Source organism: Phalacrocorax carbo, chromosome 1 (genome assembly GCF_963921805.1).
Source record: "Phalacrocorax carbo chromosome 1, bPhaCar2.1, whole genome shotgun sequence".
In the NCBI taxonomy this organism is placed as follows: Eukaryota; Metazoa; Chordata; class Aves; order Suliformes; family Phalacrocoracidae; genus Phalacrocorax; species Phalacrocorax carbo.
Window position 1 is genome coordinate 139,120,486 of NC_087513.1, and position 17,333 is coordinate 139,137,818.

The 17,333-nt window shown below is 36.6% G+C and overlaps 1 protein-coding gene across 3 annotated transcripts in view; it reads left to right on the forward strand.

The window, feature by feature from the left end:
• PUDP (pseudouridine 5'-phosphatase) overlaps positions 1-17,333 on the forward strand; it is a 72,928-nt gene that overhangs the window by 29,580 nt on the left and 26,015 nt on the right. For all 3 annotated transcript variants that reach the window (XM_064437382.1, XM_064437389.1, XM_064437371.1), the window contains one exon: positions 10,464-10,693. In XM_064437382.1, the coding sequence (XP_064293452.1) occupies positions 10,464-10,693 (230 nt within the window). The remainder of the gene's footprint in view (positions 1-10,463; positions 10,694-17,333) is intronic.

Here is a 17,333-nt window from a genome sequence, read left to right on the forward strand (position 1 = left end):
ATAACCAGGTTTTTTAAATCTGATACTTTTCTTATATCCTTTTGTACCTTCTGAGGTTATTTATTAATGCAATCCTTATGGATTTATTCTACAGCCTCTTTATGTTCTTTAAGAACGGACTTCATGCAGGTGTTGTGTAAGATGTAAGACTGTAGTGATATTTTGAGTTTACAGTGTTCTCTGACTAAACTAATCTTTCAGTTAGTTACAGTTAAATACAGGAAAATGAAAGTTAATTGTCAGATTCATTAATGGCGTAAGACGGCTTCTGACATGCTGAGTTTATGGCCATCTTTTGACAGTTAATAGGCAGGTGAGATTCTATTTCTCAATCAATTACTATTGTTTTTCCAAAAAATAAGATTTAAGTTTGGTTTGGTGGAGAGCAGTGCTGAATGACAACCAATGATGTCTGAAAAAATGACTCAAGCAAAGCAGCATTCTGGGCATAGAATGAATCAGCTATGCACATGTTTTTGCCAGCAATAACAACTTTGTTAATCCCCAAATCAAGTAATTGGCAGGTATATCAGTGATGGTTAAGGATCGTGTGGAATTTCTATGAACACACGATTGGCAAAGCAGTTCTTTGCCTGACAGGCTATATTACAGCCGTGGCACTTAATGTGCAACACTTCTGAGGCATTAGTGGTTGAAGACAGAATTTTGACTATTTCAGTAGGGATGAACTGACTGACAAGCTTCAATACATCAGGCTGTGGTCAAAATACAGATTTAATCTATGAAGATTTCATCTATCCATTTCTAATATGGAATTTTCCAGCAACTGTTTGAGAGTTTTTCACAGATTTATTTTTAGTTCTGAAAGAATCTTAGGGAAGGCTAGTTTTGATTCACTAGAGAAAGAAATTAATCCAAAACAACACTGACAAAATGACAAGGCTGCCACTTGTTCTGTTTTTCTAAATAGTTCTTGTCACAGAATACAGGCATTGTTATCTGCAAGAGTAACATAGTAGGCTTTCTGTTTCTGCAAATGCAGTACTACATTGCGGGGAAGTGGTTTACCAGAAGAATAAGAAGTGACATTCACCTATACATGTATAGGTGTGCTTTTGCTTAGCATAAACCCAGAATATACACAGAGCCAGAAAAACCTAACTCCCAAGTTACACAGCTGCTAACAGTTACTATAATCATGTCAGGGTAATGAAATTAATGCAATTCTTTCATAGCAGTCTGGTTTTTGGCTCATTATCACCACAAAGCACAGATCCTTAAGGTTTGTGTGGTTGTGTATGCTTTTCAGATGTTTTCCATTCCTGGGTCATTTTCATGATAACTGGGATATTTTTTTGTTGTTGTTGTTGCAGCTCCTGTTCAGCCAGTGCAGAATGTGATGTGCAAACTATTTTCTCGTTCAAGGACAGTTGACTGTCTCTTGCTGACATGAGGAGGTAATTTCATAGCTCAGCTTTAGAACCAAATGAAGCCAGTCAGAAACCACAAAAAGAGAAGAAAGAAAAACAGTTCAAGTTCCAAGGGTAACTCACTTTAAAGTAGTATATAGTTTTTTCTTGAACAGTTCCATTCAACCAGCAGTGTACTCCAGCTGTTGCTTCATTGATTCATGATGTACCTGTAACAGTTAAACAGACTTCCTACCATGTTATCTTTTCTTCTACTCGCTTTTATTGTTTAAATGGTAGGAAACTCTAGTGAGTCCATGTGGGCACAGTGAGCCTATAGTCCCTGATCTCTATCAATTAGCTGCGAACTGGAGTTATGCTGTTTGGCTAATTCCAAACATTTGGCCTTTGCATTAAATCCAAAATTATTGCAACCCAAAAATGCTTTTACCAGGAAGTCAGCAATACAGTTGACAGAGGTTCTGAACTGTGTAAAATTTAGTACTTATATTTTTATGACAGCCATGCGTGTGTCAGTATGTCCAGACTAAAATGAGATTATCGATTTGGTGAACAGGTAGTCTCTTCCACCAGAAGGATCTTTGGTACTTTTTAGAAAGCAATAAGATGAGAAGACAGAATTCTTTATTAATAGCCAGTTGCCTTCCAAATTAGGGAGTAGGTTATTAGTTTCCACCTCCACTTTTGTAGCTCAGTGAAAGGATAACACACAATTGCTGATCATATTTTAAACAACGTCTCAGAACAAAAAAGAAACGGGTGGATCTGCGAGTTATGTTTCCATAGTCTCAAGAGATTCAGAAAAAGAATATAATAGACTATTCCAGTTGGAAGGGACCTACGATGATCACCTAGTCCAACTGCCTGACCAATTCAGAGCTGGCCAAGTTAAAGCATTCATGGCAATTACACCAAGTGGTGGGCAGCTCCATCTCTGTCACACTCTCACCTTCACAGCAGCAATACTGTCTTCACTTGAGGATTGAGGGCAAGTATAGATAATTAATAGCACTCTGCTGATGGGCTTGCAACTGTTGTATCATACCAGACTACATAAAAGATATTTTTAATCAGTTTGTGACTTACATGAACAGACAGCTGCTGCTTGTTCTAAGTGCGATTATTTTATTTGTTTTTCTTTGTTGGGTGCTTTTAGTGTTCAGTGGCTGCTGAGGTTTTTACCATAGAATTGCTTTTATGAACTTAAAGGGTTATCATTGGATTGGGTAGAAATCCACTCAACTCAACAAAGCTCTAAGTGGGAATGTTAGCTTTTCTTTGATTAAAGAGAGTGATAATATCTTGAACAGCTTTTAAGTTTGGTTTGATATCACATTCAATGTAGGAACTGTAAATGATTTTGAAAAAGAAGAGCAGTCTTTTCATTCAAAGGCTATATCCTTAAGATTTCCATTTGTGCACAACCGGACATAAATCATCAAGACATGCATAATGCATATGCAGTTACTTTAAACAATGTGTGGAGCATTTTGGTTTCCTTTAGTCTTTTTCTCAGCAGTAAATCTTTTCTTCCAAATATACACTGAACGCTCCTGGACAGCTTGTTTTGTGTAATGTTACAGCTAAATGAAGTGAACTTGAATATGGGTGTCTAAAGAGCCTTGATTTTGGTGCCCCAGAGGTCAGGTGTCCTCTGTTCTCATGTTGTCTGAGTGAGCAGAAAGCTAACTGTATCCACACAGTGGTGAATAAAGAGCAACACTGATAGATGTGTATGAAGATCTTAGATGGAGTGCTGAAAGTCTGCAAAAAGAGTGTGAAGTTGCATTTGGGCTCGGCATTTGTGTGCAAGCTATGTGAAGAAAGAACATGGTGACCACTATAGCTCTTCCAACAAAAATTTCAGTGCACAGGGCAAAGGTCTGTTGATCAAGACAGTGTTCTCTAAAAAAGTCTGTAGCCATGTTGTTTCTTCTGCATCTCAGCTACAAGATTTAGCAAGTACAGTTATATTAGCACGGGCTACATAGTGTAGACGAGCTCCGAAAGTATAGCAGGGAAAGAGAAATAAAACATGCGCGTACAGCAGTGAAGGAAGACAGAAACGGGATAGAAAGTGGTTTAGCGGACTAGTCAAACTTGATACAAAAAGGAAGACAAAAAAGAATATTTTTTGGACAAGAGTAAGTAGCTCAGATTAAATAAATAGATTATCACCCCCCACGCCCCGACAAGAAAACACAAGTGTATATAGGTACAATAAAATATACATAGGGAAAGATTTGATTACCCATGAAATACAGGGTTTTTTTCTCCATTAAAAAGAACTTTGTGGGATGTTTCAATACCCCATTCCATTTTTCAAAGAAGGTTGTTTCTTCTCAAAAAGCTTAGGGAGAGAATCATTCCTTTGGCTTATAATTACAGTTGACAGTAAAACAAATGTGACTAATAGTACTCATTATTAAATTGTCGAATGAGAGTGGCCTGTATAGCTTACAGAAGTAAGGTGGTTGAGTATCTTTTCACCAGTTAACTGGAGAACAAATTACATGTTGCAATTACAAAACACAGACGAAAAATAAGAATAGCACAGGAATTTAACCGGATAAGTAATCAAATAACCAGTAACTAACTGGGGAGGCAGATAAGACAATTTAATAAGAAAAATGTCCTAAATAACTCACTTTTTCTAAAGTATTTCTGTAGTCCCTAAAACTATGTCAAATGATACACAGCCATTGTAGATAGCAGTAACATTGTTACTATAATCATAATGATTTGAGGCCTATATGAGAGGAGGTTTTAAATGAGAAGTAATATCTTTCATTAAACTAACTGAACTGTGGAGAAGCTTTTGGGCATAGAGTGTCATCTTCATATCAGTTTCAAAATACCCATTTGCTATTTTGATGGTTCTGAAGAGCTCATATGTGTTTGCTTTCTAAAAAGGCAACTATGAAGAGGAAGACACAAAATAATATTTTTAAGTCTATTCAAAGCTTTCATAATTTCCATAAATGTAGCCTTTAGCTTTCTGTAGTAGTTTAGCTTGAACTTTTACTTGGATCTGAAAATGAACAGGCAGAATCTATGGAAACTCCAAAATGTAACCTGATTTCATTGGTTACTTGCTGCTTGCATTTAATTAGAATAAGGAATATGCTGTATTTGTGGTGTTTTGTTTGTTCTGAGGGTTCTTCTTTCATTATATACTATCTTGAACTAAAGTAATCCTATGTTATACTATTTAATTGATTATGAGATGTCTGACACTGTAATTGTTTGAATAAGGACATCCCTGATTTGGAAGAATATAAGATATTAATGTATATGATGGCTCTCTGTTCCAGCTTGATCAGAATGTTCTTAAACTGGTTAACGCCATAGCTAAATTAGTTGGAAACTATAGAGGAGTATTATTTATGATGGTTGGTGTAGAACTAAAACCCCTGTAAGCTGTTTGGGTTTTGTCTGAGGATGGGAAAAATGGGGATGTGTCAGCTAAATGTCCTTCCTAGCAGAACATGTTAACTTTCAAATAACAAATTTAGAAAAAGACATAACACGCACACACAGAGTCTTCTCTATTGCCCACTGATTTCCTGTTTCTCTTCCTGGAATTATATAATGGTTAAAATACTAATAAATAGAAATTAGATGTAATTAGTACCTAGGTAGCACCCAAGGAAGGTCTAAAGAGATGCGAAAGAGGTAGGGTACTCTGTGATGTTCATGAAAGGATTTGCCACTGAAAATGCCACTGTTTGTTTATTTGAGGCCTTCTCAGCCAGGTAGGAGCTCTGTAATGTAATTTTGAAGCTTAACTTTGATAAAAGCTACCTTGTAAATTTTAGGATACTGACTATTTACAATGCATGTTTTTGCTTAAAAGAAGGCCTATGGGAGTTCTGTTCATTTTTGAAGGGCTTTTTCTTACATAGCCTGTGTTCATCTTTTTAGGATTGAAAAAGGCATTAGAAAGGACAGTGTGACCGCCTGTGTAGGCCTGGGCATTTATGTGACTTTCTTCCTGCAGTCTGTGCTGGCAGTACACAAGCCAACTCTATTTCTGAAGCTGTAAGACTGTAGGACTTCATCTGTGATAGTAAGACCATCAAACAGCGGATTTTCAGGTTAAGGTACTGGCAGAGCTTAGTGTGTGATTGTCTGCCTGATGATGTAGTTATGCCTTCAAATGAATTGACTGCAAGTAGAAATAAGAACACCAGAAATCATTCAGCTGGTGAACAGAGGAAACTGAAATTATGGTTCAGTGCTAAGGCGGCATGAATAATCCTCTTCCCTATGTCAAATGTTTGCTGAGTTTGTGATTGAGATCACTTTCTTTTCTATTTGAAAAGCATTCTTACAGTCTACTATAACATGTTCATAGCAACACTACTTTAGGAAAAGAGAAAAATAAAAAATGCTTTGTAAGAAAAAAAGTGCTTGGAGAAATATTAAAAAAAAAAAAAAAGCTTTATATTAGCTCCTTATTTGTCTGGAGGCATTTCACAAGAAATAGGTTTGAATCTGGGGTTCCAGAAGTGATGTAAGTTAAGAACAGTGTTCTGTTCAGTGGTAGACAAACAAAAGAAAAGGGATGGTACAAAAATTTGAAAGTATATCAAATGAAATGTAGCAAAAATTTATGTGTTGTTCACAGTTCTGAAGTATTCTGTATGACACAGAGCTCATGTTTCTATAAAGCTAAAAGGAAAATAAAAATTCCCTTTGTTTTCCATCAATTTGAATTAGCTCTCAGGAGTTTTGTCTTGTAATTTTCACTTCATAATGAATAATGCCATTTGATTATAAAATGTGATAACTGAAAAAAACCATCATGTAGAAAAGTGTTGTAATAGCATATAAATAATTAGGTAGGGACTATCATGAGATCATTTCAGCATAGCATTATTTGGTTTCCTGAACTCTTGCTGTACGTGTTTGTATTAGTCAATGAAAAGGAAGATGCAACAGTTAGCCCAAGGGTTTTGTTGTTCAGTGTAAGTCTTAATTTTAGTTTGTCAGTTGATCTAATGTATTAGTCACAGCGTTTTCAGCTGAATCTAAAGAGAACAAACACCACATTGGGAGTCTAATGGAGAAATAATACTTCTTTAAAAAAAATATACACGTTTTCTGCAACTTTCGGAACAAAAGTGCTGATCTCTTCCTTTAAAATGTGTCTGTGGTCTCAGAAGAAATAACTTCTTTCTATTGGTTTAGTTTGTTTTCTTTTTCTTTTCCCAACGTTGCTAACTTCACTGATATTTGTGATGAACTGGGTTAAGATGCTAACATTTAAAGTTGATCCTTCTTTTCAGCTTCTGTATCTAAACTCAGCTTACAATTCTTTTCACCTTTTTTTCTTTCCAATAATCACCAATGTTTAACTATTACACTTAGATTATAGTAAGCTTCTGTCTGTTCTAAAACAATATTTAGAGAGATAGAGGAAAGAAACAGTACTTGCCTTTTTGATTATTTGAAATGACAGAGTACATTTGGAAATAAAACATAGCAATGTGAGATATTTATTCCTGATTTTTTTAATGATTACTTGAAGAATTTATGTTGTACTGTCTCAGATTGTTATTGCATTTGTACCACATTGTGATACAAAGTGTATCCTTGTGCTGGAAAAAGAGAGTTACTTATTTCTTTGCATCTTTAATTTTTTTTTTAATTAAAGATACTAAATGGAAAAAAAATTAAAAAAAAAGAACTCGCTTGTGGCTGAGCTTTCAGTAGGAGACGTTAAGGATGGTCCCAGGAGTCTGGCAGATAGGTCCCCCTGCGATGGATGGGCCTCGATCCCTTACATGGTAGCTACAAGTAAGTTAGAAGTTCACAGGAATTTTCACCATACTTCTTCATAGCCATTGAGTTTTTAATTGGTTGTTTTTGATGTAACTGAAGTCTTCATTTGATCGAAAAATCTATGTAGCTATAGAAGTTATAATGACAAAGTATATGCCAGGGGAAGTTTCTTACAGATCTTTAAAGCAGTTTCCCACTTCCCCTTCTGTTGACATATTCTGTAAAAAAAAGCACAAGAAAGATACTAAGAAAGATATTATCTTCCTAATGAAGGATTATATGCTGAATTAGTACAATCGTGTCAGTAATTTGATGTGGTGGCAAAGTGTGGATCTATACTAGAGGTAACTGATGCAATAAAAAATGGATTTTGTTGATCTATAGCTTTTACAAAGAAATAAACCTGGAATTAAAATGTTTTTCAGCTGCTACTATCTTGAGCTTGTTAAGTTATGTTAGCTATTATTCTATATGCAATTTAATTTTTTTCCACACAGCTGATTTTCCCTTGTATTTTTTTCCTAATCTATCTTGCTATGTTTACACATATGCAAATATTTTTTTTTAATGGCATATTTTTATTAAAGTGCATTTTCTGAATAATGTGAATATTTGCTCTCTGGAGCTGTTAGGGACAGCTGCATTTTAGCTCCCTTGTAGCAAGGGAAGGCAAAAGGAGAATGTAAACACACATATGCACACATTTACACACCAAAATCATGACACGTGCTGGGGGAATATAAAAGAGAACCCTGAAGAAATAACCTTTCTGCAACAGTGCTTTTCTGTGGCTGGCTACCTCCAATAGAAATATAGAATAAACATATCCTGTGAGAGATGAACAGAAGCTGTGATGCAGTGGGACTGAAGAAAATTAGCTGTTTGAAAAGAGCACAACTTTAGAGAAAGCTACCTATACCATAGCAAGGGCATAGGAGATAGAAAAAGTATTCTTACTTGTGTAATCTTGAGACGTCTTTATATTACTACACACAGGATATGCTAGCCTTGCTAAATGTTGTAGATTATTTAGAATAAATTCCTCTGAATGAATGCATTTTATTTTTAAAAAGAGACATTTAGGCTACTGCTTTACATCAAGAGATCTTAGTACTTCCATTAATATGGACTTACTTCACATGTTTCAGAATGAAGACATAATCTGTATCTGGAGTAAAAAAGTTAACTTGCGTTTAGCATTATATTTCAATGAGAGAACAGAGCACCATCATTTGGGGAAAAATGCACTTGCTTATTATTATTATAACCAATTAAGGGGGCATAGGAAGGCTTTTAAATAGGTGACACGTTGACAATAGAGGAGGATTAACGCTGTTATTTCTGTCTAACTGGAAATCTAACATCACAGAAGTGTGTGTATTTATAGGTTAAAGGCTGTCTTCAAATACAAGCATAGAGCTGGAAATGTTAATTATTAATTGGTTAATAAGATTCTGGAGAATAGAGAAGAAATCTGCAAAGGGCCACATCTACAGGTCATATTTCCAGATAGATCATAGTATCATAGAATCACTAAGGTTGGAAAAGACCTCTAAAATCATCAAGACCAACTGTCAACCCAACTCTACCATGTCTCCTAAACCATGCCCTGAAGTGCCATGTCTATGCATCTTTTAAATAGCTCCAGGGATGGTGACTTCACCACCTCTCCGGGCAGCCTTTTCCAATGCTTGACCACTCTTTCAGTAAAGACATTTTTCCTAGTATCCAATCTAAACCTCCCTGATGCAGTTTGAGGCCATTTCCTCTTATTCTATCATTAGTAGGTTGGGAGAAGAGACCAAAACCTATCTCGTCACAACCTCCTTTCAGGCAGTTGTAGAGAGCAATAAGGTCTCCCCTCAGCCTCCTCTTCTCCAGGCTAAACCACCTCATTTCCCTCAACCTCTCCTCATCAGACCTGCTCTCCAGACCCTTCACCAGCTTCGTTGCTCTTCTCTGGACACGATCCAGCACCTGCATGTCCTTCTCGTACTGAGGGGCCCAAAACTGAACACAGTATTCACGGTGCGGCCTCACCAGTGCCGAGTACAGGGGGACAATCACTTCCCTGCTCCTGCTGCCCACACTAGTCCTGATACGAGCCAGGATGTTGATGGCCTTCCTGGCCACCTGGGCACACTGCTGGCTCATGTTCAGCTGGCTGTAGACCAGCACCCCCACGTCCTTCTCTGCCAGGCAGCTGTAAGGATAAGAATTCATGCATTTGGAAGATGAAAACAAAGACTTGTTCTCAAGTTTGTTCAAAGAGCCAAAAAACAACTGGAGGCTTATCTACCTGAAACTAATATCCTGTGTCCAGCACAGTTTGGATTCATGCCAAGAAGCAGAGCCAAAATGATTTTACAGATATAGAGGGGTTTTCTCTTGTGACTTGGTAAAGAATGGGCATCCACTCTCGTTCACCATTAGACACTGCTAATTGTTCTGTCTGAGATAAGTATCCAGCATGTAGAATACTGCAGTGAAAAAGAATTGAAATCTCTGCATGTGAAACTCAAAACTTGCACCAGATGAAGAAGTATGTTTCCCTCTTACACAGACTGCTGTTTTCACTGTTCCCTGCATTAACCTTCCCTAGAAGACTGGATCAGATTGAAGTTTCTACCCATTAGGCTTGAGGTGTTAGTTACTCTGGGTTCACAGCATCAACAGATAAAGCTTTGGTATTGACATCTGTGACTGACAGCTCCCCTCCTCTGCCCAACGTTCCGTGCTTTAGTAATTGCAAAAGAGAAACTGAGCTCTCTTAGGGACTGGCTTCAGCCAGTTGGATACCTGCTTCAGAAATTAAAACTGTGCCATTCAGTAAGAAAAGTATATTTCTTTTACCTTTGATTTTCTTTTTCAGGTGCATAACTCTGTATTAAACAGAATGTTCCCCTGTGTGCTTTTCTCTCACTTGCAGAGGGTTTGAAATAATAAACATTCATAATGTTGGGGACATTGCTTAACGAGCTTCTAGTGGGTGTACTTATGCAATGATATTGAACCCATTTTTCGCATATTTTGAGAAAAGCATCATTTGATGACAGAACAAGAATATACTTTGACGAATGTTCCATGATTTTTGTGTGGAGAAGGAACGTTTCAGATATAACAAGAATTTTCTTCTACGGTAACTGATTGAAATAGGTTGTTATATTCAGTAAGACAACATCGTTGAAATACTGCTAAATATATTGTAAGTAGGTATAAGTATTTATACATATACCTGCATATGTGCATATATATAAAAAAATAAAATGTACATATGTCTTGCAGGAGTCGATAAGCTGATCCGTCATTTGCACAGACACAACATACCCATAGCTGTTGCCACCAGCTCAGCCGAAGTGACATTTCAGATGAAAACAGCCAGACACAAAGACTTCTTTGGTCTTTTTCATCATATTGTGTTGGGAGATGACCCTGAAGTGAAGTGTGGCAAGCCACAGCCTGATGCATTTCTCGTTTGTGCAAAGAGATTTCACCCCCCTGCACCTCCAGAGAAGGTAAGAAGGGGAGGGAACAAATTAACTGAAAAGTAAGTAATATTCCCTTTGGGCTGTATTTGGATATTTTTTTTTAATGTGATAAGTACTTATATTAATATTTAATATAAACATTATGAAAATCAGGAACTTCTGTTTTCAAAGATGTTTATAATGTTGAAGCAAGAGATTATTGGAAAGCATCATTTCCCCCCACTACGTATAATGTTTGTAATGCAGATTGCTCTGATTTACTACATGGTAGTGTGCAGTAATAGGAAAGTGTAATGATTTTCTGCTGTATGCATAAATCTGCAAACTTAACTTCACTACTCAAAGTTTGGAAACAGTTATTTAAACTTAGATCAGTTTATTTTTCATACATTCATGGCTGATTTACCTCTTAAGTGTCTAAACATTAAAGATACTTCTTTGTAAAGAGGGCATATATTTTTCCTAAGCCATCTCTTTCCTCTTGCATTCTAAATCTCTGAGATAATAATTCTTGTTTTCTGATTTAAAACCAATCAGTGTGAGCAACTTTCTCAAATAGTAGAAGTGTTTAGTTTCTGATATATAACTTTCCAGACTTGGTTCTGAAATACAAAACTTTAGGGAGAATATTTGAAAGATAAATTGAGAGCTAGCTGAAACAATGTTTTTGCTTTTATTTTAAATTAAATTGCCTTTCTCCTTAAAATATTTTTCTCACTTCTTGTCTATCCTGAGTGGAACGTAAGTTCTGAAGTTTTAGAGTTTCATTACTGCAGAAAAATGCATTACATACTAATTTTTAAGGGACAATTTTAGGTGGATTAGGCTGTGATTACTCTTTTCTCAGTAGGGTTATTGAGGGAAAAATGGTTAACAAATACATATGGAATGACTAGCTAAGATTCTTCAGCCTTTCATACTTCAAATTCTCACCAAGAGTCCAAATAGTGTTTGCATTGCCTGGGAATACAAAGTGAAATAAGATTGATGCAATGTGACCTACTATGAACAGTGTTAACCAAACTGGTTTTGATTTTGTTCTTTTTTTTGTTGTTGTTGTTGTGTTGCAAGTTCTCTTGACATTCTGTGTATGTGCATCAACTTAATTTGGAAACTTAGATGTTCAGAAAAGATACACCAAATATACATGCTGTTCATGCAGACTGAGGTTGTATGGGCATGTTAGGTGCTTGTGTGAGTAGGCCTTGTATGTATGGTACGTTCCAAATGTTGAAGAATGTGAGCATTAAGGCTGTAAATATCACCTTAGAGTCAAGTAGTTATGAATTTTGAGCATGTTAATACTCAATTGAGAGCAAATATTGGGAAGCAGCCCAAAGATTTGGAGGGAATAAGAAAAAAGTTGAAAACAAGCTTAAACCACAGCTTAATGTTGCTTTCATATAAAATTATTCTTTCTTGCTTGACTGTATGTCTAGGGAACAAAAAATCAGGGTATGTTCCTGTAATGTTGTATGGTGTGTTTTCCGTGAAACAAAATGAGAGGTGTGTAATACATCCTTTTCAGCTAGATGGAGATGTGGCTGTAAGCTGTTCTGTAATTCTGGAAGTAAAAGAGCAAAATAATTGAGAAGTACTGAAAATTATTAAAAATAATAATAACTGATAATTTTTATAAAACTGGGTCATAACTGGTATTGTTTCTGAAGGAGAGGTAAGGAAGTTGAATGTCAGTTGTGTAAATGACAAATTATTATTTCATGTGAGGAGCCTAATATTAATATCCAGGGGGACAGCTTTCCCAAAGCTCTTAGTGTATTTGGCTCTATTTCAGAAAAGTCATGAGGTGTTAATAATTAAAAAGGACAAAAACATTCAAAAAAACCAAACCAAAACCAAACAACAACCAGTAAAATAGTGACGCTGTGTTGTAGATATTTTTATTTATTCCGCAATAAGTAGCCATAGCTGTGTTAACAATGAAAAAATATTTGAAGATAACAGCATCTGTATTAGACTTAATAATTTTAAACTTTAAAGGTGTTAGACAAAATTTCAGTGTTCCTCATAGTTTTGTATAGTTATTATTTTTAACCTTTCTTTGAAGAAGAGCATAAATGTTTGAACCCATGTTTTTCCTTTATATGAAGTTTAACAGTATTCATAGTTACCTTTAGTGCAGATAATTCCACTGAACTTTTTTTTGTCGTGTCTACAAAAGTCACAAATGTCAAAGTGTGGGAATTTAGCACAAGCACAGAACTCCCAAGAAGGAGGTGACTAAACCAGTACATGCAAAACTATCTGAAACATTCATGACCAATTGCAGTGTAGTGATGGCATCTGCAGTGTTTAGTCCCAAGCAGTGGACTAATAGAGCTACAGGTTTGGATTTCATGCTAAAAATCAGTAACATGCAAGTTTGCAGGAAAATATCAGGAGGTGTAGGCAATGTCTGCATAAGCAAGTAACTGGACTCAAGAGAAACAGATTATTAGAGCAAGGTATTTGGTGCTTAGGCCCATACATCTATCCTATATGTGATTTGAATGTTTTCCGTTGGATGAGATTTACTCTGATCCCTGGCTGAAAACTGTATAAGGTTCTTTGGAGCTGCATGTCCACTTAAGCATTGGAGATTGCTTGATATGCACCTGGAGAGGTCTTCCACTTTAGCGTCCTGCTAAAGCAGCCTAGTACACACCAAAACTAGTGTTAGCACGAGTAGCAACTTACGACTTGTCAGATTTGCTTCAAAACTTCAAAGCTGCTCCAAGCAAAAAATACAATGTAGCCATTGAAGGCCAAATCCAGAATTTCACTGTAGTGGCATACCAGCCTGTGATTGTTGCTGTGCAGGCATACTTCTACAAGTAGGCAGTTCTAAAATGATATAAAAACGGATGATGGCTGCTTTACTATCATTGAAGGATGTCATAATTGTCCATGTGGGAATTTCTTAAATGTTGACCTTTTGGTTTGCAGTCTTTGGTTAACTAGGAACTTAATCAGCGTAATGATGAAACCATAGCACAGGAATTTCGAACAAGATGCATCCTGCAAATTCAGCCTAGGTCTTACTATCTGTGATGCATGAAGTTTCATATGAACTTCCAACACTAGTTAACAATGCACTGTCATATGAGTAATTCATTAAATCGGTCGGGTAATCAAAATGCAATCTGCAGATTTAATACTAGAAATTTTGTCTTTTACTAAAATTTAGGGGTTTTTTTTTCTTAAATATATGCCAAATTCTGCTGTCAAATACACAGACGCAACTCATAAGAAAACCAGCTGGAGCTGTACATATGTAGAAACAGTGTGTGTGTGAATATTGTAGAAACTTCAGGCCATGATGTTCAAAACATTGTGTTCTTTTCCATATGTTTTATTTAGACAATTGAAAAAAAAATCAAGGTATAATTTTTTGGGGGGTTTTTTATTATTTTCCTACATTTATATGATCATAAGTTGTTTCTTATTTTTCTAGAATTAGTTACTTGATTCTTTACTATGTTTCAAATTTTTGCAATGGGAATTCCTTTTAGGGGAACCTTTAAAATGTGCTGCAGAAGCAAAACTGGAGTTTCATTGATGACACTACTGTGAAATTTGATAAATTCAGCTATATATCTGAAGGGATGTCAAAGACAACAAAAAGTGCTTCTATAATTACATAGGAGACAAAAGGAAGTTTAGGGGACCTGTGGGCCCATTGCTAAATAAAGTGGGGGACTTGGTTACACAGGACATGAGAAAGGCTGAAGTACTGAGTGTTGCAAGTCAGGAGTGCCAGGTCCCAGAGACCAGGGGGAAGGGTTGGAGCAAGGAAGACGTAGCCTTGTTGGAAGAGGATCAGGTCAGGGAATATGTAAGAAAACTGGACATGAAGTCCATGGACCCTGATGGGATGCACACATGAGTGCTGAGGGAGCTGACAGATGTCCTTGCAAGGTCACTGTCAATAATCTTTGATTCATCATGGCCACTGGGAGAAGTGCCCAAGACTGGAGGAAAGCAAATGTCACTCCTATCTTGAAGAAAAGCAGGAAGTAGAACCCAGGGAACTACAGGCTGCTCAGCGTCACCTTGATCCCTGGAAAGGTGATGGAGCAACTAATCCTGAAAACCATTTCTGGGCACAGTAAGGACAAGCAAAACATCAGGTGTAGTCAGTATGGCTTCACCAAGGGGAAGTCATGTTTGACCAACTTGATAAATTTCTATGATTAAATGACTGGCCTGGCAGATGAGGGGAGAGCGGTGGCTGTTGTCTACCTGGACGACAGTAAGGCCTTTGACACAATGTCCCCTAAGATCCTCATAGAGAAGCTGTTGATGTATGGGCTGGATGAGCAGTGAGGTGGGTTGAAAACTGAACAGCTTAGCCCGGAGGGTGGTGATCACCAGCACGAAGTCCATTTGGCTGCAGTGACTAGCGGTGTGCCACAGTGGTCAATAAAGGGTCCAGTGCTGATTAACATCTTCATTCGTGACCTGGTTGATGGGCATTTTGCTGGTGAAGAGAAAAGAATGCTCAGGGGGATCTTCATAATACGTATATATACTTGAAGGGAGAAGGCAGAGACAGGGTCTTTTCAGTTGTGCTCAGTGACAGAACCTGAGGCAATGGCCACAAAAAATCACAGGAGGCTCTGTCTGAGCACAAGGAAGTATTTTTTTACTGTGAGGGTGACTAAGCACTGGCAGAGGCTGCCCCAGAGAGGTGGTGGAGTCTCCCATATTGGAGATGTTCAAAAGCCATCTGGACATGGTTCCAGGCAACAGGTTCTAGGTGGCCCTGCTTGAGCAGGGGGATTGGGCTAGATGAGCTCCGGAGGTCCCTTCCAACCTCAGTCACCTTGTGATTTGGTGATTCACTTCACAGCTTTGATCTGGAAAAAAAAAAATAAGGAAACAAAAGTGCTTTCGCCAAACAATATTTTTCTGTTCCATTTGATTTAAAGAGCTGAAATTATTTAAAATCATGCTTTTGGAATTTATAAATATTAGAGTATTTTTGTTTTAAAAGAGTTCATCAGAACATTGCTATTTGTGTTTCTGTGTGTATCTTTATATAAGATATCTATCAACTATAACTTTTCAATGTTATCTTGAAGCAATTTTGTTTCATAGTAACAATAATGTTATGCCACTAAATTTATTTCAAATATGGCTTTAACTCAGAGGGTTTCAGACATTCCCATGCAAACACTTATACGTATTTCCAATATACTTATGTCAATAAAAACATATTAATTAATATACCTGCCTGAAGATGTGGCAGGTCAAGGCCTTTCTTTCCAGTATTTTGGTTGTTTTGCCTATAGCTTTTCTGTAAAACAAAGGACCTTATCAGTAGTGTAGTCTAGAAAAAGCCAAATACTATTTATATCCATTGTTTAAAAGGAGGAAAAGGTTGTAGTAATACAAATGGTCATAACTCTCTTATGAAGAATCAGTCTGTTCTATTTTAAAAGTTCCAAGTGATGTAAATCATCGCCTTAATTTAAAACACCATTTCTTTGCAGTTTCTTCCATTTGTAATTAATTAATTGATCCCATAGTTACGAATAATCTCTGTACCAAATCTAGGGAGAGCTCATTAAAATTTTTCAGACTGATTAAACGGCATTAGGATTTATGAGTCTCAGTGGACTTTTTATATCATAGAAAAGAGAAGTTCAAAGATAAATTTTTTGAGACTTTTTTGCTGCAGAAGATGTAGTGAAGGAGTAATAGACATTCAGAACATTGTGACCATTTTGTAATTTTCATCTATATTGTACAAGAAAAACAGAGGGTGAAGAAGGCTGATTTAGCACTTAACATGACCGTCAGTATTGTAAGCTTGTGTAAAAAAGATGCCAAAATCTATTTCTTATTTCTTATCCTCCCTCATTTTTTTCTTTTTTAACTTTTTCATCCCCCTTCAACTGCATCACTTTTAGTGTATGCATGTAGTGTATGTATTTCACGTAGTATGGTTTTCAGATAAACAGTTATTTTATTAGCAATGTCTCTGTTATTCCTTATGTATACCTGGAGGTTGAATTTATTAGGGGTACTTTAAATAAGGTACAGAAATTACAAAGGCATGAACAGATGTTCTAGGTGGTGTATTGAGCTGTAAATTGGAATCCCTGCTGTTGAAGTCACGTATTGTAGTCATCATAAATCTGCTGCTTTTCGATTTTATTAATAAATTGACTTGCACTTTTTCCTAAATATTTACAATTCACAAATCAGGCATTTTATTTTAGAAATAACAAAAGCATTGAATGGAAAAACACATAGACATTTTTCAACTTAGTTCAAACCTACATCAATGGTTGTCTTTTCAACTTTGGCTCTAGTCTGTCATTAGAATAGGCCTACGTGCCCAATTTTTCCTCAGCTGAAACACTCTTCTAAACAGGTGTTCATGGTATAAACAATTCTGATTTACCCACTCTTTGCTGTCTTATTTCCTTGGACTCACAATTTTTACCCATTATTTTAGCTTATTGCTAGATATTTGCTTCCTCCAGTGGTATAGCCTGCGATCGTAATGGGCATAGTCCACCTGGCTTTTAAAGCATTAGGCTGCATTCAGTGGAACACATGAAGTAGAGTTTGTACTAGACCACTGTTGTTGACATACGCTGCAGTCTGTACAGAAGCAGGTAGAGCATGTGCCAGCGGCCACTTACTGCATGGGGAC